The sequence below is a fragment of the Sarcophilus harrisii genome, chromosome 3 (genome assembly GCF_902635505.1).
Source record: "Sarcophilus harrisii chromosome 3, mSarHar1.11, whole genome shotgun sequence".
NCBI classification, from domain to species: Eukaryota; Metazoa; Chordata; class Mammalia; order Dasyuromorphia; family Dasyuridae; genus Sarcophilus; species Sarcophilus harrisii.
The window spans coordinates 230,842,154-230,866,745 of NC_045428.1; the positions used below are offsets into that span (position 1 = coordinate 230,842,154).

At 33.6% G+C, this 24,592-nt stretch overlaps 1 protein-coding gene across 10 annotated transcripts in view; it reads left to right on the plus strand.

Moving 5' to 3' along the window:
• USP25 (ubiquitin specific peptidase 25) overlaps positions 1-24,592 on the plus strand; it is a 183,872-nt gene that overhangs the window by 32,127 nt on the left and 127,153 nt on the right. For 4 of the 10 annotated variants that reach the window (XM_031959178.1, XM_031959168.1, XM_031959171.1 and 1 more), the window contains exons 2-4: positions 1,672-1,749; positions 4,923-5,067; positions 10,729-10,812. In XM_031959178.1, the coding sequence (XP_031815038.1) occupies positions 1,672-1,749; positions 4,923-5,067; positions 10,729-10,812 (307 nt within the window). Of the gene's footprint in view, positions 1-1,671; positions 1,750-4,922; positions 5,068-7,086; positions 7,208-9,286; positions 9,290-9,642; positions 9,727-10,728; positions 10,813-24,592 lie in introns of those variants that run through there. The other 6 variants (XM_031959170.1, XM_031959172.1, XM_031959174.1 and 3 more) reach the window with 5 other exon arrangements.

Consider the following 24,592-nt stretch of genomic DNA (forward strand, 5'->3'; position numbering starts at 1 on the left):
GCATTCAAAAAAAATCTCATAAGCGTCCCGTCTCTTCCCCCCCCCCCCCCCTCCGTTTTCTACCTTTTAGCCTCCTTTACCACCTAGTCTTTAATATCTAGTGACTCTGAGCTCCTTGCTGCTCTTGAACAAAACATTCCCACTCCAGACTTGGGGCATTTTTACTGACTGGCCTTCATACATAGAATGCTGTCCTTCCTCAGCTCTGCCTCCCAGCTTCCCTGATTTTATTCAAATCACATCTAAAATCCCAACTTCTACAGGAAGCCTTTCCCAATTTCTCTTAATTCCAGTATTTTGCTTCTGTTGAGGCAAAGTTTCCTTTCCTGTTTATATCAAATATAACTTTTTTGTACATAATTAATTGCATATTGTCTCTTCTCATTAGATTTTGAGCTTCAGGTTCAGAATTGTCTTACTCCTTTTTTATATTACCAGCACTGAATGAATGTTACTTCTGACAAACTGAGACCTGGGAAAGATATTAGCTTTAAAAGGCCAGGTTTTCCCACTAAATCTGGGGTCATCTTCAGATAGCCTGATTATGTCTTGCAATTGCACTCAATTGACCTTGGAGGAAGAGAGGGAGGCTGATGACTTTGCACAACTCTGCCTCACTAAAGTCCAGTTCACTTACTTGCAAGTCAAACATCTCCTTCTTGATGTCATTGGTCCTTTTTGAGAATGAAGGACAAACAGCAGTGTTGAGGACAGTGTCTAGCACATGTAGTAGGTTTTTAATAAATGAATATTTATTAAATATGTAAATGAAATAGTAAATTTTACATAATAGACTTGTGGTTCCATGTGTAATTTCTGGATTGTAATATTCTCTATATCTTAATGTGAATATCATTAAGAATTTTAAATTAATTAGTGGGCAACTTTTGAATATTCACTTAATATCATTGAAATTTTAATAAATGAAAAATTTTTTTAAAAGACAAATAATAAATAGAAAGAACTTGTTTTTCCATTATTAAAGGTTTAGTTTGAAGCCAATTAGAGTAAAAAATTTCTTTGATTATTCTGACATGTTCAACTGTATTTTAATGTGAAAATATTTATAATTTAGGATTAGGTGATTTTTGTTAATGGCTGAAATCAACTCCATCAATTTTATTCTTCACAAAGTTAAGCCTTACAAATATGTAGTACATATTTCATTAAATAGAAGTAATTTACATCCATAAAAGTATAAGTATTTTTGTCTTTCCAATTTGTCAAGGATATATAATCATTCAAATGATTGGTTGATATTAAATTCCATTCTATAGGAAATTTGTTGTTATTTTAAGGCCCTTCTCATTGTAACATAATTTTAAAATGAGAAAACCTGTTTAGATTTTAGTTTATACTACTTTAATTATGGTACCATCTATGTATATATAATGTTTAAGAGAGATTAAAATGATTCCATGTTACATCAGTATTACGTTAGGTTCCCACACTATGCTCCTGAGCCATCTTTATTTCATTGACTTTCCTTTGAAATCATTGGGAAGTAGTGACCTATAAAAGTACACAGGAAGTTTGGGAAAGAATTTGAACATGCCCTCTGTTTACAGAGGAATGCAATAGATAAAAATGGATTTTTAGTCATTGTTTATTTTGTTGTCATTGAAGCTTTCAGGAAACACCCTAATGATGAACCATCTTTTTCCCTTCTAGCACCAGCAGACATTTTTGAATCAGCTGAGAGAAATCACTGGCATCAATGATACACAGATACTACAGCAAGCCTTGAAGGTAGTATGAATTCTTTTTTACTAAATAGTTTGTGGCTTGTCCCAACTTATATTTGGAAAAGTTCACATTTTCTTGCCATGACCATATGTTAGTGGAGATGAGAATTGTACTTATGAGATACTTTGTTTAAATAACTAGTCTTCACATAGCTGCCTATATATCTTTGGAGGAAACTAGCATTAAAGCTTATTAAAATAGAAAAGACAAATCATCAGCATACACAATCTACCCAAGATGAGAAAAAAATATTTTTGATGAAGAAATAAATGATTTGTTTACAACCTAGTGAGACTAATTGAATACTACTTTGAGATATCTTTTACAAAAAATCCATTGCTATAAAAGAAGGGTGTGGGAAATATATTTTCTGCTAATCCATGATGAGAAAAAAAGAACAAACATATATAAAGTTTAAAAGATAAACAAAAAAATAAGATTTTTTAAACTTCCTGAAATAAATAAAATCATAATTAGTCTTTACTGTAACCATTCAACTTTAAGTAAATCTAACATAAAAATTAAACAAGAAAATAATGACAAAATTTTAGACAAGTTAGTTATGATTGTACTCTGATGATAACAGAATGGTAATAATAATATTGCTGCTACACTACTACTACTACTACTACTACTACTACTATCACTGCTGCCACCACCACCACTAACTATGTAACCGATTTATCTAATGTCAAGCTTTGTGCTAAGAGCTTTACAATTATCAAATCAGGTGACCCTCACAACAACACTGGGAAGGGTATATATTAACTCTCTTTTACAGATGAGAAAATTGAGACAGAGGTTGAATGACTTGTCTGGGGTCACACATTTAACTGATTTGTATCTGATTTGAACTGTATTTGAACTCTGATTTTCCTCTCTTTAGGCTTAGTGCTCTGTTCACTGTACCACCTTTACAAAAACTGGACAGATATTAAGATATAAAAATTTCATGAACAGATACACAAAACAGAATTATTAAGCATGTCTTTTAATGACCATAATTCAATAAAAATTAAATTAAAGGTCACAGCTGGGAAAAGTATTAAAGAATCAACTAGAAACTAAATTTAATTTTGAAGAATTGGTGAGTTAAAAAACAAACCTTAAAATGATCATTATATTAGTATAATAACAACTAGGAAGCAACGTACCAAAATTTGGGGGATGTAACTAAAGCATTCTTTAGGGAAAAATATATTATTATTAACATTTTAATCCACAAAATGGATTTTGAGTAGATCAATGGATTTTTTATTACAACCAAAATAAGTAGAAAACCAACTAATTAAGCCTTCCAATTTAAACATGAAAATAAAGATCCTGAAAAAAAAAACAAAACAATAGATTTAACAAAATTGAAACCAAAAAAAAAAAGATAAGTAAAACTAGTTATTTTTTAAAAAATAAAATTGCTAAGCCATTTACTAATTAAAGATAAAAGAAAATCAAATTAATACAAAAAATGAAAAAGATGAATTTACAACAAATGAAGAGGAAATAATTCATATTATCAAAAATAGCTTTTGATAAGCACCTAGATCAATAGGTCAAAAAATAGAAAATTTAACCAACTCTATCTCCAAAAAATAAAATGAAGATTTCATAAATGAAATCCCAAATAAAAAAAAAAAAACTCCAAGTCTGATAACCTCACAAATTAATTTTGTCAAATATTTAAAGAATAATTAATTAATTAATAAATATTAGTATAGAGGCTACATATTACAAAAATTTTACACCTTGACCAGATAGAATTTATATGAGGAAGGCAATTAGGTTAATATTGAAAATTTATAAATTTAATTAACCACATTAATTACAAAAACAACAAAATCATAAAATTTTTTATCAATAGATACATTTAAAATTTTTTTACACACAAATCAAATACAATTAAGATTATAAGGGAACAAATGAGAAACGTTTTTTTTTTTTAATAATTTTCTCTTGATGAAGGTCTCATTTCCAAGAAAAGTAAGAACTGATTCAAATTTACCACTAATAATACCTATTCTCCAGTTGATGAATGTTCTAAAGTTTTGAACAGGAAGTTCTTAAAGGTATTTGTAACTATATGAAAAAATGTTCCAAATCACCAAAAATTAGAATAGCTATCTCATACCTGTTAAATTTGCAAGAAGGATAGAAAAAGGTGACAAATATTGAAAGGACTGTGGGAAAACAGGTACCATATGCATAATTGATGGAATTGTGAATGTGTGTAACAATTTTGGAACTCAGTTTTGAATGATGATGCAAAAGTTCCCCTTTGACTTGCTTTCTATGCCAATGTTCAAATGATACCTAACCAAGAGGAAAAAGTATTAAATGTACAAACATATTTATGGAAGCTTTTTTTGTGGTGGCAAACTAAAAGAATTTCCATCATATTAGGAATGATTGAACAAATTATGGTTTGTGAATATATGGAATACTATTGTGTTGTAAGAAATAAAGAAAATGAGACTGTTTAAAAGAGATGTGGAAAGGATTATATGAATTGATGCAGAGAACAATGAATTGACCCAGAATAACAATTCCTACTATAATATCAACACTATAAAAATGAACAACTTTGAAAGTCTTAAGAACTCTGATCATTAGCTAAAGGGGTATAAATCATCTGCAGGTGCATGTTGACTCAAAAAAATTACAAATTAAAATTAACTATGTTATATTGTATTTTTGTTTTGTTAAATATTTCCGAGTTACCTTTTAATCTGGTTTAAGTGTGGTTGGTTTTGAAGTCTACAAGGCATGTGGCTAGATGTTGAGTTTGACACCTGAGATATATGGTAAACTTTTATTCCAGAAGACTCTTTAAAAAAGAATACTGCTCACCTAATGACAGAGAGGATGATGCAGAATAAGAAGCACATTTTTGGATGTAATCAATGTGGGCATATGGTGTTTGATAGTGCTGATGTCATGCATAGGTTCTTCATTTCTTTTTGTATTTTTTCGGTGGATAGGGAAAATGGAAAGTGATAGGGGAAAAATTGCTCTTATTAATTGTATTTTTATGCTGCCTATCTGCATTAAAACACTAAATGTTGGGACCATAATTACTAGCTATAGTGGAACAAATTTAGTTGTCATGTAAGAACCCACTAATTTATAATATGTATAGACTAGCCTTTTAATTAAAATTATGACTTTCTTGATATTTAAAGGATAGCAATGGAAATTTGGAATTAGCTGTGGCTTTCCTTACTGCAAAGAATGCCAAGACACCTCAGCAAGAAGAAACAACTTACTATCAAACAGCCCTTCCTGGCAATGATAGATACATCAGTGTGGGAAGCCAGGCAGATACAAGTAGGTATTTTTCTTTGTCTTTTAAGATAGTAATAGAAAAAAAAATAATTCTACTTTGAGAAGATGGCAAAATAACTTAAGACCAATTTGGAGATTTTTTTTATATTGGTTCAAAGATACATTTTATAGGTATCTGATAATTTTATTTTTGCTGTGGTTTAGAGTGAAGACTTATGCTACAGTTATACTTATGATTAAATACTCCTTACTGGTTTGATATGACCAAAGAAAAGGAAATAAAATCAAGGCGATTAAACTAACAAGTGGTGTGAATTTTATATGTCACTTTTCAAAATGGTCTGTTTCAGGAAGAAAATTCCTCTTTCTGAAAGATAATTGATAGGACTATTTTCATGTACGGAAATATTGGCTTTTTTTTAATTTACTAAACAAAATTTTGGAAATTATAGCATTCTAATTTCTCTCATTTGCATAATTGCTTAATACTTTTCAAAGCATTTTAACATATATTATTTCCATAGAGTCTTACAATCTCTTTTTCAAAATTTAATTATCCTTTTTTGAATTATGAGGAATGGATATAATAGTTGGATTTTTTCACATTATACTATGACCATTACATACATTTGGGATCAGTAAGGCACTATTTTGCATATTGTAAGTTCCATGTATATCACAGATAGAAAATAATAAATGGAAAAGTCACTCCTAGTTTTTTTTTTTAACAGATTTTGAATGATACTAGTTATACATAAGTAAAAAAAAAAATTATTGCCACATCATTTTTGACCTTCTGTATTGGCTTTTTATTTTATTGCTGTGTATTGTAAATGAATACAGTATATGCAAAGTTATCCAAGGATTCTTGAAATCTACTTCCTCATATTATTCAGTCATGACTGATAAAAATATTCATATTTGGAAGGTAGATGTAATCAATGAGAATGTGCATATGAAGACTTCGCAGAATAATGGATTTAAAAGAAAAAGAAAAACATCTTGTAAAAAAGTGCTGGGAAGCTATATAAAAGGAGCAGGATGGAATGAAGAAAACGTAGCTTGCCAGAGAAGTATAGGATGATATTACAAATGTTTTAAGATTCTGGGAATTTTGGGAAAGGAATCATGTGAAGTAAACACAAATGATTTAATGTCAAGCAAAGGATGATTTTTGAATTAAAGGAAGGATTTAATGATTTCATGAGGCATTAGGAGAGAAAATTAGAATGAAGGAGTCAAGAAATAGAAGGAATGAAGTAATACTTTTATAGAAACAGTTCAGCATAATAGCATCAATTATTGTTTAAGACATTTGGTTAAAAAAGGAAAATTAGGAATTTGAAATTTATGAGAAAACAGTATTCATTCTCAGCTGTTGAAAAAAAAGTTGTAAAGATTAAAATGCAGCATCTTTTTTCTAACTTTTAAAATGGGAACTGCAAATAATTGTGAAGGAATTGTAATAAAGTTGGATGAATATCCAAAAGAATCAACTTATAAAGAATTCTATTTTGTTTCAAAGCAAATAATTGAAAAAGCACACCAATAAATAGATCTTGGGGGAATTTGCCAGTGATTTTTTTTTTCTCCAGTGTGAGTTCCTGGTGATTCATTACATTGTGTGTAAAGAATTTCTGGGTGACTTAATTTTATGTCTATAAAGTGAACATAATGCTGTTGCTTTTGTTGTACCTACTTGGATATTGTAATTGTAAAAAAAATTCGTGAAGGAAAACTACTATAAAATGAAGAGTGGTTATGAATAATAATTTGTCTACTACAAATAGAAATAAATTCGATTCTAAGGTAGTAATTGTACTTTTGTCAATGATTTTTTTTAAGTGCCCTTTCATTTTTCCCCTCTCATAGGACTAAAAAATTCCTACTCCCTGCATCTCTCCCTGAAGTTTAGATTGTCTACTGTATCTTACCCTTTTAGTACCATTTTGTACATTCTCATCTCCTCCCATTCCAGTACCAATATCCTTCAGTCCAATTCCTCCTCTGACTTCCCCTTTGGTGACTACCATATAATTATTAGCAAACTCCTTTTCATAGGATCAAAGAAGAAAAACTCGAAGAGGACCTCAGAGATGATCTAGTTCAACCTTCATGTTTCTCAAAGGAGAAAACTGAAGACCAAGAAGATAAGCTTTTTCCTTGCCAATCTCTAGAGCAGGTCTGGTCAGTCAAGCTGTCAGAAGGAGCTACCACCCTCCCTGGTGTGGTTACATCTAGATCCTTATGCTGTGCTGTTATTTGAACCTATTTAAATTCCTTTAAGTTTTTCTCCATCTCTATCACTCCAAGATAAAATATGAATGCCTCAATATGAAATTTAAGGCCTTCAATCTGTCTCCTGCCTATCTTTCCAGGCTTGCTACACATTACTTTGTGTATTCTTTCTCCTAAGCAGACTAGCCTACTTAGCTAATCTCAGAACACACACTCTGCTTTTACACATATAGTTCCCCATTTGTGAAATGTGCTTCCTTCTCACATCTGCCTCTTAGAACTTCTGAGCTTCTCTCAATGTTTAGCTTATGTGCTGAAACTCCCTTTAGGGGCCAATCTTACTTGTTAGTGCTTCCTTAAGTCTCTTTAAGTTTAAGTTAATATGCATATACAGGATATAAGAGGCAATCAGAGCTTTTGTCTTTGTGTTCCCAGTGCCTATCTTATCACAGACATTTAATGCTTGTTGGATTGAATTGGAGTTTGGAATCATCCTTGACACTCCATTCTTTTTCTCTTCTTCCACCACATGGATCGTTTCTTACCACACAGACAGTTATCTCTGGACTCAGACTCAGGAAAACCTTAGTTGAAATCCAGCCTTAGAAATTTACTAGTTGTATGAATTTACTAGTTCTAGTTCCATTTCATTTAGTTATTGAGTTCAGATAATAATAGCACTCACCTTCCAAGATTTGTCAGGATGAAATGAAATAATATTTGCAAATCTCTTAGAACTGTGTTTGGGACAAAGTAGGAACTAAATAAATCCATGTTTCTCTACTGCTTTCCCTCCTTTTCTCACTTCATCCTTTCTATACTGCCCCACTTTCAGTGAGTTATAAAGTCCTTTTGATTCTACTCATTTCTTGTTCTTTTATAATTTTGTTTAATCATGTGTGCAACCACTCTTGTTTAGATTTTCATCACCTTTTTATCTGTATGTTTTCTCCATTTCCAACCCCTTTTCTTCATAGCCACCAAAGATATACTTCACAGACTTCCAAAGATACACTTCTGACCAATTTCTCCCCTGTTCAAAAAATTTCAATAAGCAATACAAATTGCTTAACCTGACATCCATTATTTTCTGCTGTCTTTGGTACCAACTTAATTTTCAAATCTCTTATATTATTTCTCTTCATCAATTCTGACCATCCAGACAAAACAACTTAACAATTTATCTTCCTGTGTCTAGAATGCATCACTTCCGGAAGCTTTTTATGTTTTCTTTAGTAGTTGGTGCTCTCATTCTCCTCAGCTCATCTTATATTATACTCATTATTTGTATGTCTCAACTTGAATGTCATCTGCTAGAGAGGAGGAGCCACTTAATTTTTGTTTTATGTTTCCTTTCGACTAACATAGTAAGAATTTAATAAACATTTATTGAATTTAATTACTATCATAACAGTGTAATTGATATAGAGAATCTATCTTCATATATTCAACTAATTGCATGGTTTCTGTATACAAAGCAATTTACTGGAATAAGTATTCCAATAAGTGGAATAAGAAAATGTCCCAAGTCTTGTCTTATCCAAAACTTATTTGAAGAGACAGAGCACACATAGAAATGAAACTACTAGAGATTACTTTATGCTTTTGAATGCCATTTATGTCCACACCCATGAATAGACTCAAAAGAACATCATAAAACATGTATATAAATGTACTTATAGGATGCAGAATAGTGAAATAATCATAATGGGCTAGAAATTTTTTCAGGGATTTGGAATTAGATATAAAATCATAGAAGCGCAGCTATAGTTAATAGAAATTAGCCTTGGAGCTCAGAAGTTCTAAGATCAAGTTCCAACTTGAACACTTACCAGCTGAGCAATTCTAGTCAAGTTATTTAACTTTCTGCGTCCTAAGCAACTGCATAAAACTAAAAATTTCTTTCTTTTTTATAGTAAAGCTTTTTATTTTCAAAACATATTCATGGATAAATTTTCAACATTAACACTGGCAAAACCTTGTGTTCCAATTTTCTTTCCTCTTCTTCCATCCACTCCCCTAGATGGTAAGTAATCCAACATATGTTAAACATGGTAGAAATATATGCTAAATCCAATATATGCATACATATTTATACAATGATCTTGCTGCACAAGAAAAGTCAGATCACACAGTAAAAAAAGTGAAAGAAAACAAAATTCAAGCAAACAACAACAAAAAGAGTGTAAATACTATGTAAAACTAAAAATTTCAAAGAAGGTACAGACCTGCATTAGTAAAGGAGAGTTTCCTCACATGGGAGTTGTTTATATCAATGAAATCATAGGCCTGGAACTTATCCTTCTGCTATAAAACCGTTAACCTTTTGAGTATTATCTGTGACATATATGTGATTACTTTCAACTTTGAATTTTTCAGACACCTTTGTGACATTATTTTAAGAAGTTAGCCCACAATTTGAATATATTCATTCAAATGTAAGAAACAGTGATCACTGAGATTGTAAGTTAGCTGTATTTATTTTTACTTTTTTCTTTTCAAAAAAATTGAGTAAAATTATATTCAAATAGTGTCAAAATACAAACAGAAATATGCTAGCTTATAATATACCTACTGATGGCATTATGTTTCGTCAAAGGAATTCTTATATATAAATGTAGCTTGGTTAGTATAGATTGCCTTATTATCGATGGATTGTTATTTGTTTACCTTTTAGAATTGACCAGGAAGGTCTAGGATATCCAGGAAGAAATGGAATAAAATGCTAAAGTCTTGAAGGAACATTTTAGAGGACTTTGAAAACTCTGAAATGTTAGAGTGAAAAAAAATTCTTTAATGAAATTTAATGCATTGATAATTTATAAGAAAACTTACTATTATAAAACACCAATGAATTAATATTTTACAGGACAGTGAATTGTAAAAACTTTTTTCATCATTGTATATTTGAATAGGAAATTCAGCTTTTTTTTTCTTTTTTTTTTTTTTTTAAGAGTAGGTTTGAATTTTAAGGAAAACTGCTCTGGAAAATAAACTGTTAAACACAGCATGACACTTTGATTTCTCTGTAAATTTTTATAATCAGAGTTAACACTATAATATTGCCTTGAGGCAACCAAGAAGGGACACAAATCCATTTGATATTTGCCATATTCAGCCAAAAAAAAAAAGCCCAGTTCCATTTTTTCTTATACTTCATTGACACATTATAATTTGTTCTAGTATGAGGGCACCTATTTGCTGTTTTATAATGTAAACTAAAAATGCGTCTTTTTGTTTGTTTTATAATCCAGAAATCCAAATTAAAATAGGATTAGGATGCAACATAAGAGACTGATATATAATTGTTATATTCTGTAGGAAGGTAGATATCCTTTGGAACTTCTGCATATGAAGAAGTCTTCCATAGAGCTCCCTGTATAAAGCTTTGCTTTATTTGAAAACTGAAAGCAACCATTTTTTACTTTTATGACCATTAAATTCTTTTGAACTTTTTTAAAACAGGAAAAAAACAGTATAAACCAACCAGAACAAGATGTGCCACAATTGAGCAAACACACTATGGATCAAAAGATAAGAGGGATATGGGTAGGTAATTGAACCAAAAGAAATGTCATACATGACATCAACTTAAAATAAACCAATGTAATGTTAAATATTTAGACACCCCTTATATGATGGACAATGCTAGCTTACTTAAAAAAAAATACAACTAGAAATATATAAAAATGGCTTGAAAATCAGATTTATCTAACCTTTCTTAAGGTTATAATAGTACAGATATCTAGAATTAGAAAGTTACTCCATCTAGGGTTTTTTCCTCATTTTAACTTTCACTTGGTCATGTTTCATTTGGATTAAGATTAGATAAAGTTGTTTATTTATTATTGCAGATTTGAGATAGATTTGCCTTTCCTAGGAGAGTAATTGCTTATTTTTACTCCTTAACTCAGTAAAGGAAGCAGTCTTGCCCACTGGCTCAGATTTTTTTCTCTCCTCAATTCCTGCTCTCATAGCTCAACTTACATATTGATACTGTCTCAAACATCTTCACGTCCCAATATTTTTACTTTCTTATTTCTTGTAATATAGTCTACCACTTAATTGACCATCATCACATAAAAAGAGAATCTTGTCTTCCACCACCTCCATGTTCATGAACTCTTACAATCTTATCTGATCATAATCTATTGGTATTCTACCTCTTCCTCTGCTTTCTAAAACCAAACCTTGCTCATCATCCACACTCTGACCTTCTTCCAGGCCATCACTGTCAGCCATGTTCTTTACCTTTTCTTTTCCTGACCCTTGATGAATTTGTTCAGATCTACATCGTCCTCTCTCCATAAATTCATGGCCAGCTTATTTGCACAGATTGTGCCATGTTGATCCTTAGCCGTGGTTAACACCTACAATCTACTGCTTTCACTCCTATTTTTGTGCTGCTGAAGAAAGCTTAAGAAAAATCCTAGTCTTTTTGAGTAGGTCCACTACAAATTTATGTTATAAAACCTCACCTTAGCTGCTAGGCAATCCTTCTGTCTCACTGTCTCACTCTCCACGGTGGCTCTTTTAGAATTTTTCATTTTCCTCAAAACTACTATTTCCTTTCTTCTACTATCTTAGTTGAGAATCTTGCCTCATCTTTTGCTGAAAAATTAAAGCAATTCACTAAGAGCTCCCTCTTCTCTCATTATCCCATTACCTCCCTCATTCTCACCTTATCTCATTATCCAGATGTGTTCTATCACTATCTCCTTTTTCTCCTCTGAGGGTCATAATGAAGTAGTTTTTCTCCTTGCAAAAATTAGCCCTCCTATCTGCACGATTGTGTTTTATCTTCTCAATCAGAATGTATCCTTTATTATTCTCTTTTTCTCACTTATCTTCAATCTCATATCTCTCCCTACTCTAGTCTGCCCTCCATTTAGCCACCAAAGTGATTTTCTTAATGTGTGAATCTGATCATGTCACACACCTCCACTAAATAAATTCTAGTGAGTTCCTGTCATTACCAGAATCGTATATAAAATACTGTTTGATATTCAGAGTCCTTTATAACTTACTCCCCTTCCCCCTGCCCTCAAGCTTATTCCATCTTCTGTCCCCCTTTACTTCCTACCAGTACATTTCAATTTAGTAACATTGGTTTCCTATCCCCATACTTGGGGCATTTTTGCTGCCTGGCCTTCATGCATGGAATGCTTTTCCTCCTCCTCTCTGCTTTCTAACTTCCCTGGCTTTCTTCAGGACCCTGCTAAAATCCTATCTTCTACAAAAACATCTTTCCCAATTCCTTTTAATTCTAATACTTTCCCTCTGGAGATTATTTCTTATTTAGCCAGTTTGTAAATAGTTAGTTGTTTGCACGTACTCTCCCCTCCTCCATTAGAATGTGAGCTCCTTAAGGACAGGGACTGTCTTTGGCCTTACTTTTATCTATTCCTAGTGAACAGTGTGTAATAGTAGGTCCTTAATAATTGTTTATTGACTGATTGATTTATCTGTCATACTTCAACACAAGAGAAGAACCTGCTGGTATATATTTCAAATTAAAAGGACGTCTTTTTTGACTATGATGATTTGGAAATCATAACATTTTGAAAATCTATAATCTGATAATTTGACATTAGGAATCATTTCAATTCTAGAAAAATAAGAAATTTGTTAGTGAAAAATCAGTTTTCCATTGGTTCACATTGGTCCAATTCTTTCTTTGCTATTCATGTTACTATATAATATGGAGAAAATAGTGGACAGACTGCTAGGGACGTCTAGATTCATACTCTGTCTTCAGATATTTACTAGCTCTGTGGCTAAGGGCATTTAATATTTTTAAACCTCCAAGGTTGTACCTAAAGACAGGTGATGACCTGAATTGAGAGTTCTCACATCAGTGAACTGAGAGATTCTTGACATATCGGTGCAGGTAAAATCTTGTTACTTTGTTACCTTTATATGCCAAAATTGCTATATCTGTAATAAATAGCTAAAGAGCTGAATTAAGGATTTTTAATCCATTGAATGATTATAATGATATCACAGATGAATAAGCTCTCTCTAATTATTTGCCTGGCTTGTCTTTGAGCCAGGAAGACCTGGAATGTTAGGTGAGCTTTAAGTGATCTAATCTTCTCAGTTTATGATATGCAGGAAATAAATCTATGAAGACATAGGTCATTTCAAATGAAATAAAAAGGTTTCCTTAATTGTAGTCCTCCTCCTCTCCCACCCCAATGCAAAAACAAACAATAGGACATATAAGTAATTCAAGGATACAAATTTTGGGATTTTAGACATAAATTTAGACATAGGGTTCAAGTTAGAAATGACTAGGGCACTTAGAGTTAGACACAAGGTCTTGACTTCTTTGATGAAGTCCAAGAAAGGAATCATCAGTAGAGCCAAATGGTCAAGGAACTGTACATCTGTTTAAGGAGTTATGTACTTTTAGATGGAGGGAAAATGTCTTACCCGGAGTTGCCAGTAATATTGCCAACCTCTTTCTTATTATTTATCTAGCTAAAAGAAACAGCTTGAACTTGATAAGAATCAGAAAGAATTGAGTTATACTAAGTTGAATTATATACCATGAAATGTATAGACTTTATTTAGAAAGATTGACTTTTGTACCATAAGACCTGGGTTTCAAGTACCCTTTCTGATATGAACTCTCTATGTGATCTTGGGCAAAGCACATAACTTTTTGGTGCCCTAGATAACTCTCTAAGAATAAAAGCTGAAAAAGAAGAATATGACCTACATTGATAGTGAAAAATTTATTAATGAAAGCACAGATTCAGCCCCAATCATCTCCTGTGAATAAATAATATAAAATCTTCAGAAGGTTTTCTAATAGTTTTTGTCTTTTGAATTTATTGTGATAGTTCTTGTTGTTTCATGGGGTCTTTAGCTTTTCTTTGGTTCATTCTAATTGTACTTCTTGTGCCAATCTATTAATCTCTTTCCAATTCTTTCTTCGCTATCTTTCATTTCTTTTCACACATACCTCTCCTCTCCCCCCTCCCCCCCGAATTCTCATTTCATTTTTCTAAAACTTTGAAAACTTTTTTTTTAATCTCTAACTTTCTTCCAGGAATTCCAGTTGGATTTGTGTCCTCCTTTACAGCTTTAATTTTGATGTTTTAGAGTCATTCTCTTCTGGGTTTGTGTCTTGAATATTCTTGTCACCATGATAGCTTGTTATGCAGAGAATCTTTTTTGTTTGCTCATTTTCCAAGCTTATTTTCTGACTTTGGATTTGATGTTAAGACCATGTTCTGTGTACTTTTAAAGGGAAGGTCTGGATTGATCCTTTTGCTTTTTGGGGGAGATAATGAGTATTGTGTTTTTCTATCTCCTCTAGAGTAGTTCAGGGTGGGTAATATAAGTTTTTATTTAGTCAATAAACATTTTTGTTAATTGCCTACAATATTCCAGACACTGTGCTAAGCTCTGGGGATACAACAGAAATTCCTTGTCCTCAAGAAGCTCACAATCCCAAAGTATTATGATCCAAACCAAAGTTTGATCCCTGATCCCCTACTCCGAGATTTGAAATTTACTTACTTGGCTTTGGGTCTGAAGAACAGTAGCTACTAGATTTAACAAGTATCAGCTGGCTGGAAAGCTCTGCTGATTTTGACTGATAAAATTATAGGCTCCCTTTTGATCCTGGAATTTCTGCTAAAAGCTACAGCCGAGTCCCTATTTTGTGTTGTCTCTGGGTGTCTAAGCCACCGCTACTGCTTGTTTCTGAACTTGATCTTCTTTTGGAATACTTAGGGCTTGACAACTGCATCCTATCTCAGCACATTGCTTCTTGGCATAGTGCCCCTCAGTTTGCCCTGGATTTTTCACCTTGCCCTGGGTTGGGGTGAGAAAGATGTTTTCCTTACTTTATTCACCTCTAAAATAGGGATAATTATAAGTATCTTAGTGTTATTGTGATACCCAAATGAGATATTTTAAAAGTGGTTAGCACAGAGCCTAATATATATTAAGAATTTCATAAATAGCATTTTCTTTCTTTCTTCCCTTCATTCACTGGAGTTGAAATTCTATCTTTCTACATATTGTTTTTCATAAAATATTTAGAATCCTTCTTTTGTAGGGTTCTAAAACATAACATTTTTATTTAGAATTTATATCTTTCAAAATGGACTTAATACAATGTAATAATCATTTATCAAATCCCTATATGCTGATGCACATATATAATGAGAGTACAAAGATAAAAATGAAGATAGTTCTGGCCTCAAAGGAGCTTATACTCTATTGATACTTAGCCTTGTTATGAATTCAATTCAGGGTTTTTCCAGTTCTCATTAAACCTGATCCTGATATGGCTCTGGAGGACTTCTTTTTCAGTTAAAGATTAGCATGAATTAGTAAGAGATTACTATTGAAAGTAAAATATTTGAATTTTGACTTTGGCTTATGATTATATTATTTGCTGTTATTCTTTGTCCAGAAGAATTATTGTCTAGAAGAAAATATAGTCTGTGTCTTGTCTGAAAGCATATGCTATCCTTATAATTTTTGGAAGGACTAGGATTTTGGGTCTGGGACAATCTGGGCACCCCAGAAAAACAGTCTAGAATGCTTTTAAAAAACAAAAACATCTTTTTGTGTATGACTGGCACCTACATAGCCATGCATCCTTGGGGAGGGCACTTAATTTCTCCAAATTACCATTTTCATTTATTAAATGAGTTTAATAATGATTTGAATACATTCTACCTAGATTGTGAATTTTGAAAAATAACTCATATTAACATAATATTAAAAGTTTTGCAGAGTGTTTTAAGTATGTTGTTAATGAAGCAAGTATATTTTGTAGTGTTTGAAATGCTAGTATCACTTTTGGGTTTTTGGCTTTTCTTTATTAACCAAATAGCCCAGAGAGTTTCCTGTGGGTGGACTTCCTACATCATTTTTTGAAAGAAATGAATAGCAAAATAACAAGAGTTGAAGGAAAAAAAAAAAAAATGACAGGTGCTTCTCTCTTAATTAAGCCCTATTTTCCTGTGTTATCTCTTTCTCAGATTATTCACAGTATCCACTTGTCTGTGGAGGTTGTACTATTCTTTCATCACTAGCTGCCATGCCTGCAACTTAGTAGGCACTTTGTAAATACTTGTTGATTGAACATATGCATTGAGATTTCATAGAGTTATACCATTTCTTCTCCCATGTTTAATTAATATTCTTTTTCCAATTGAATAGTAATAGCTGGCGTTTATGCAGTGCTTTAATATTTGCAAGTTGCTTTACATACTTTTTACAATGGATTATTTCATTTGATTCTCACAACCATTATCTCCTTTTAGAAATGAAAATCCTGAAGCTCAGAAAAATGAATTGTCTTTGGTCACAAAGTTAGTTGAAGGTAGAATTCAGATTATTAATCTTGTATATTCTGAGATCTTCCTAAAATGAAATGCCATCTAACAAACATTTTCCATTTTGTACTTATAAAAGTGCTTTTCTTTTTAGGCCAAGTATAAGACCTAAGTATTAATTTTTTTTTTTTCTTATTTGACATGGCGCCCAGTGTTCTACAATGCAAGACCTTTTTTGGGTCTAGATTTTCAATTACCATAGTATTAGCCATTACTCTATTTTTGAGACATACATATATTTGATAAACATTTCATGTCAGCTTTTATTCAGGCGATTAAAAAAATTTAAATAGCATTAAGTGAAGCACATATCACTGGGACATTGTATGGAAAACTTCCTTCTAAGTTTCCTAGTAGAATAATGAATGATTAATAAATTTGGCAATTGTTTTGAAGTGAGAGAATCTTTTACCTAGTTGAGAATCTTTACTCTATCTTATCATTACCAGCTACCCTGGAGAAAATGCAGACACAGACCTGTTCTAACTCAAATCCATCTGAACCAATCCTTGGAGAATGAGTTTCAGGATTCATTTACCACCTCTCTCCCTATCTTCAAACTGGACTATTTGGGTAAAAACAGTCTAATAGATGCCTCTTTAAATTCATTTATTTCCATTTTCATCACTCTTGGCCCATTCATATTCCACTCCAAACCTGTACATTCTTTTTGAGCCTGTACAGTTCATAGTGAATAGAATCCCTTTCATCCTATACTTCTCACACTCCTTTCATCACTGAATGCTATACAACCTTAACTGGGATCTCACTGCAGAAAGGCAGAATTTTTTATTCCTCCCTAATTGATTCCCCATTTCACTCTTCACAGAAATTATTGCAAATCTTCTCTTCCCTCTTCAGTCCTCTATCGTCTTCCTTGCCCCCTTTCTCAGAGCTTAGGAAATTGTCTCTTTTTTGACTGAAAAACATTTCCTTCCTTCAACATGAATTTTCTTTTCATCCATCTTTATCGATTCTTGACATAATCCCCCAATTCGTTTCTCCTTTTTCTCAGTCTATAAAGTCTCTCTCTGTTCCTAGGCAAGTAATCTCAGCTGAAAGCATCTGTTATTTTTTGTCTGTTTCCATTGTACTTTTCTTTTTCTTGTCACTTCAAAGTTCCATTAATTTCATTGTTCTGTTGCCTTCTAACTTAAATATGCAAATTTAAAAAAATGTTTTGTTGATTTATTCTGTTTCTTATATCATCATAGTTATTTCCAATATCCCAACTTCTCCCTGTCCTGAACAGCTATGCCCTTTAACATGCAATATTTTTTAAAGAGGAAAAAAGTGAGCATAGCTGATCAATACATTGAAAAACTCCAAAAACAAATGCAGTGTGTAATATCTGTGGATCTCCCACTTCCATGAAAGCATGGGTTGAGGGTTTTCTCTCATATCTCTTCATTTGAGGCATGTTTGATCTTTAAAATTTTGTTACATTAATTTTTTTTTTTACTTTTGTTTTGTGGTTATTCTTTTCATTTACATTATAGCAGTCATAGTCTTTTCTTGGCTCTGCTTACTTCACTCTGAATTATTTAATGTAGATCTTTTGATGTAGTATTACCTTATATTCATGTACCACAATTTGTTTACTCATTTTCCAGTGATGGACATCTTTGTTCCTAATACTTTATCAGAAAAACTGTTGCTATAAATGTTTTGGCATACATGGGGATGTGTTTATCAGTAGTTTCCTTGGGGATAGGCCAAATAATGGAATTTTTGTTTCAATGGATATAGACATTTTAGTTGTTTTATTTGTGGAATGCGGCTTCTAATATCTGTTTTTATCTTTTGATTCCTAATTTCTTCAACTTTCTTCCCTCCAATCAGGGCCTTTTTTTTTTTTTTTTTTTTTTTTTTTTTTGTAGTGATCTACTTTTAATTTAGGTTGAGAAATCACAAATTCATTTCTATCATTTATCATCTGTGAAACAAATTCTTAATATGTAATTTTTTTAGAATCCCTAGTTCTTTGATTGCCAGCAATACATATCCAAGTCATAAAACAGTCACTTATAAATTAGCTCCTGGAAAACAATTTACTGCAGTCCTTTTCATCATCACTTAGAACCTTTATCTTTACTGCTTTCACTCTACTCTTTTCAAAACAAGCTGTTTATCTCTGTGTTTCTCATATCTGTCTTTTTTATTACATTTATGTAATGTCCAGGCTAGCTTTCTGGAGGTCCTCTGGATGGGCCTTTGTCTCAGCAGGATAGTCACCACAACCATCCTAGAATAGAGTCTAAAGTCTTTATTGTCTCCTTCACAGTCTGTTCACTCTGACTGACAATGTCCTCAGTTCTCTTAGCCTTTAAATACCCTATTACAATTAGATCATTACAGCATACTGACTATATGCCAACTGGAGTTGATTATATCATTATATCATACTAGATATATGTGAACTAAAGAACCATTATCTCATCAATTCCACTGAGTTAACACCTTGTTGTAAGTATCCTTGTGTCAAGTATACTTCTCCAGAGTTCTGGCCCTCTACACATTTACATAAGAAATGCAATCTAACTTATATATTTATTTTGTGGATATTAGTTCTCAAAACTCAGCATCCCATTTTCTGATTCCTTATCTCTCCTCAAGTCTGGAATGTGCATTTTCCTCATCGTTGTCTCGTAGGAGTTCTGTATTCCTTTGAGGTTCATCTTAGGTACTACTTCCTTCATGAAGTTTAGTATTCTTTTTGCCTCTTCATACTTCCTTGTGCAATACTTCTTTGTATATACATGTTTCCTTCCTTCCCTACCCCAAGTAGAATATGTAGACTAGAGTTTGAAAGTCCAGATATGACTATAACCAAATTGACTAGCAACATGATTTACTATAAGAGAAAATATATGCATATCAGGACCCCTCCAAGTGGGATACAAAGGAACCTGGCTCTTTAGATCAAGCTTGAGCTGTTTATGGGTTTCAGCAAAATTGGGAATTATGGAGGAGAAAGAGTTGTCCCTTCTGAAAACTGTTAGAACTTGGAAGCAGGATATTCTTGTTTTGTAAGTTGAGAAGGGGGAGTCTGCAAACTATAAGATTTGTTTCAACCATTTTTAGTCAGCTCTCTGGTAGGCTAGTTCAGCTGTTTCAGCCAAAGTAGGGATGATGAGCAAGGTTCAGATCAACTACTAATTGGTTCATTTCATTTTTAGTCCCTCCATCCTCCCCCTTAAGACTTTCTAATACAAAGCGGTAGCTTCCAGGTTAAGATTGTAGCTTGGGCCATGCAGGTGCCAGGTTATTCCAAGAGCTTAGAGGATCTCCAACATCACCATCTATGGCATGAATAATTATAGTGCTCTAGTATGAAGTGAATGGATGCCAGTCAGATATGGGCCCAGTTTCTAAGATGATGGGATAAGCTATATATGTAGGCTCCAGATTGAAATATTGTTGCAAGTGCAGCACAACAATTTGTGACATTCCCTAGCTGGGCTACCTTTTGCATAGTCCCAGCATATAGTGATTTAGGCAGCCTCCGAATAAGAAATGAAAAGGCTAGAAGGGGGAGTCATAATCTTGGTAAATGCAGAAATCATCCAGTGATGATTTGGTAAAGTCAAACTAATAGTAATAAACAAACAAAGAAAACTAAAACCAAAGAAGGACACAAGTAATAAATATAAGAAGGCAAGCTATGGCTATCTAAGCCCTTGTCCAAGATCTTGGGATGATTGTCTCTGGATGTTGGCTGCTTCTAAGCTCAGAAAGCTCACTTAAAGCAATCCTTAACTTTCACCAAGTTCAGCAGACCAGACAGAAGTAAGAATTTTTTTACTTCTTAGAGTGATGAAACCACAGTTGACATTTTGAAGTTTAGCAGCTTAGAGTCATCAGGAGGACTTAGTGTAGTTCTTTCCATTGAGGTTCCAGAGAATCCTTTCTCAAATGGCACTCTAGTAGATACAGTCATGTTGGAATTCACGGGAGAGCTGAGCACCACCGATAAGACATTTTTAGTCAGGGTAACTAAATGGGCCAACACATCAAAGGCCTGAGCCAGTAGACTGAAGAGAGACTTAAGTGCCTGTTCTGACTATAGTCCTCTTCTCCATTTGAAAGTTTGCCTCGATCAACACCTGCTATAACCATCCAGAAGTGATAGTGCTGCTTGCATTCCTCAGTGTGCAGACATTCCTTAGTGTGCAGACCATGATGTGGGGGGAAAATAACAGCAAAAAACAAAAAATGGGGAATTGTTAAGGGACAGGTCAGTTCTTTGAGAGCCTCCACCGTTGTGGATCATAACATCTGAAGGAGTTGCAAGGCAGGTGTTGCAGACTGGGAAAGAAATAAATTGGAGGCAGAGGGAAGAGGAGAGAGGTCAGACAATGCAACAGCCTCTCAGAGAAGTCAGAGAACAGCAACTGCCCCTCAATTTCCTTGTATCATCCTCTCATAAGAGGAGATCCATTCTGCAGGTGTGGGTTGCATCTCCAACAGCCACTGTCAGATGGGTTCCTTGTAATCCAACAACTCTTCCGTGTATTCCAACAAGTCACCTGGTTGCAATAACTGCTTAGTGGGCAAGGACCCCCAGATTGACACTGAGTGAATTTCCTTGATCATTTTTGAAGGGCCCTGATAATAGGAGAGGAAAGTATCTTTTAGTGGTAATTAAAGTCTTCTTGTAAGAATGGTGGAAATAATAATTTCATATGGAAATAAGGAAACTTGCCCAAGGAGTGAGCCTGTAGATTAAACAAGGCCAAAGATAATTGAGTTTTTAGGATTACATATACTCTTTTAATCAGTCTGAGGATTCTAAGTGATGTGCAAAAGATAGGCACTGAATTATAGGCCAAGAAAATATTAAATGGGTTATGAAGTGGGTAGCCCTTGTCACTGGATTTTGCAGGGAGAACTCCCCAAGTAGAAATGACCTTTTAAACTAGGGAATTGGCAACTGCCATTGCAGTAGCTTGTCTAACAAGAAATGCTTCTTACCCATCAAGAAAACATGCAAATCCTAAGGGAATACTTATAACCATTAGAGGTGAACAGTTGAGTTAGATCAATTTTGCCATACTTCATCTGGAGAAGAGGGGAAAGAAAAGCTTCTAGTCAGGGACTTAAACGGTTTAGACACATTATACTTAAAACAAGTGGGACAAACTGCATAAGGGATTAAAGCCACCTGATGCAATTTCCTCAACAGTCTTTGTGGACCAGTGATATTAGCTTGTCTGGCCCCCAGTGAGTAATTGAATATAAATGTGCCATTATTGGAAGGGATAATGAATCAGACAGGACTGAGACAGTTTGGTCCTTTCCATAATCTAATGGAGAGATCCTTATTGCATCCCTCCTTTTGTAGCCTGCCAATGACTGACTATAACAATAGAATCTTTTTTTTTAAATTAATTTATTTTATTGGCATTTATTATCTTTCTTTCCTATTCTTCTTCCAAACAACTTTTTAAATTGAAAAGAAAATAGTTATAAGAAATGTGTAAATTCAGCAAATGAGTTCCTGACATTGGCCATGTCCAAAAATATATCTCATTCTTCATCTCAGGAAGGAGGTAGAGGGCATGATTCATTTTTAGTCTTTTTTTGTTTTGTTTTGTTTTGTTTTAATAGCCTTTTATTTACAGGTTATATGTATGGGTAGCTTTACAGCATTGACAATTGCCAAACCTGTTGTTCCAATTTTTCCCCTCTTTCCCCCCACTTCCTCCCCCAGATGGCAGGATGACAAGTAGATGTATAACATAGAATCTTGAGTGAGAACAGTCTCTTTGTGTGTCAACAAAACGCTAGTGAAGAAGTCCCAATAAAAATATTTTATGAAACACTTATGGGAACCAAAATATTTTTTCTTTTTTATATAATAGTTTTTAAAATTTTTCCAAATACATGTAAAGATAATTTTTTCCCTCCTTCTGTAAGTTCCCCCCTTCTCTAGATACAAACAATTCACAATAGGTCAACGTGTAATTCTTCTAAACATATTTCCATATTTGTCATGCTACGCAAGAAAAATTATAATAAAAGGGGAAAAAACACCAAGCAAATAAACAACCACAAGGTGAAAACTCTGTGTTTTGATACACATTTAGTCCCTATAATCCTCTTTCTGGATGCAGATGGCTCTCTTCATCACAAGTCTTTTGGAATTACCTATAGTCATCTCATTGATGAAAAGAGCCAAGTCCTTTACAGTTCATCATCACATAATCTTGTTATTGTGTGCCATGTTTTATTGGTTCTACTCACTTTATTCAGCATTAGTTCATGTAAGTCTTTCCAGGCTTTTTTGAAATCAGCTTGCTCATCATATCTTATAGAAGAGTAATTTTCTATTTCATTCATATCCCATAACTTATTCAGCTATTCCTCAACTGACGGGCATCCACTCAATATCCAAAGGAAACAAAATATTAAAGAGTTGCCATGACTATGATCAGAGTCATCTTTACTATACCCCGGGACCTTAATAACAGCAATAACTTTTGGCAAAAGCAAACAGACCAGTAGGTGGGCAACATACTCTTATGGGCCATTCAGAGGACATCAGAAATCCCCCGTGTTTCCAAAGCATTTGAGAGTCATGAACAGCCCCAAAGGCATACCTACTGTCAGTTTAGATATTGCCTCTGGATCCAGGAATAAGCAGGCAAGCTTTAGCTACTACCCCAAGTTTAGCCTGCTTGGTAGACATGGCCTTTGGAAAGGAATGGCCTCAGTGACTTCAGTGGTGGTAATAATGGCATATTGTGCAACTAGATTATATTCCCAGTTCCTCAAACATGATCCAACAGTGTACTAGAAAACATCAGCATCCAGCAAGAGGATTTCTGATATCATTTCTGGGGGTAAGGACATTGTCTAGAGAAGTCACTATCAGGACCTTTAGAAAGCTTGGGTAAGACAGTGACTGAATTGAGACTCTTGTAGTATTGGAGAGTGTTGGGCTACATGAGCAGGAGAAGCTCCAGGCCTGTGAGTTGGCCAGTGGAAAAATGCTGAATCTGGTGAGCATTAAGAAAAACTTCCACAAAATATTACGTGGAGCAGGTATAGTAAAACTATTATCCAATAAAATTTCAGAAGTCTTTTTTTTTTCTTTTTTAGTAGATCAGAAACAGTCATAACTAGTCACAAATATCCAGGAAATCATCTTAGCTAGAGTCCAGGAAATAGCTATAGTAAGCAGCTAGACAAAGATTCTTCGGATGTTTTTGTGAGAGTTAATCTTAGAATATTCTTCCCTCTCTCTCCACCAGAGAGAGGTAGAAGGAAGATCAAAATTGGGATGTCCTAAGGTAAGAGGAGTGGGAAGAGCAGATTTCAAATGTTCAACAGCAGCCTGGGATTCTACCATAGGATCAGAGGATGAATCTTTAAAGAGGTCCTAAAGGGGCCTAACCAGTGTGGAAAAAGGAAGGTGACAGGGGGTGCAGAGTTGGCATTTAGTTCTGGGACAAGAAAATCTCATGATGACCTGAATCCAGATAACATCCAAGTGGAAGCTATCAAGTGAAATGTAATGACTGAGAAATTTAATTCAAACAAGCTGTAACTTCTCCTTTGAAGCTGTGTGCCTGTTAAAGTCAAGCAAAAGTAAAGAGAATCTTGTATGCAAGCATTGGAAGGAAATTACAGCAGCAGATCATCAACATATTGTAGATGGATGCAACTGGATGGAAAAACAAGATCCACTAGGTCATGTTTAAGGACTTGTGAAAAGAAGGTTGGGTTTTCTGGATATCTTTTGGGAAGAGTGGTCCAAGTATGCTGATTCCCTTCCCACAGAAACTGTGACTGGGGACAGGACTTGTTGAATAAATCTCTAACTGTAAAGTGGGGAGAGCCAATGAGTATGTTGATGAGATGAATGTGGAGGTTAGGAATGGTCAGGACTCTGGGAATTAGCCAAAATTAACAACATAGAGATCCTGAACTAACTTCCATCCATGGCCACAGGGTTTCCT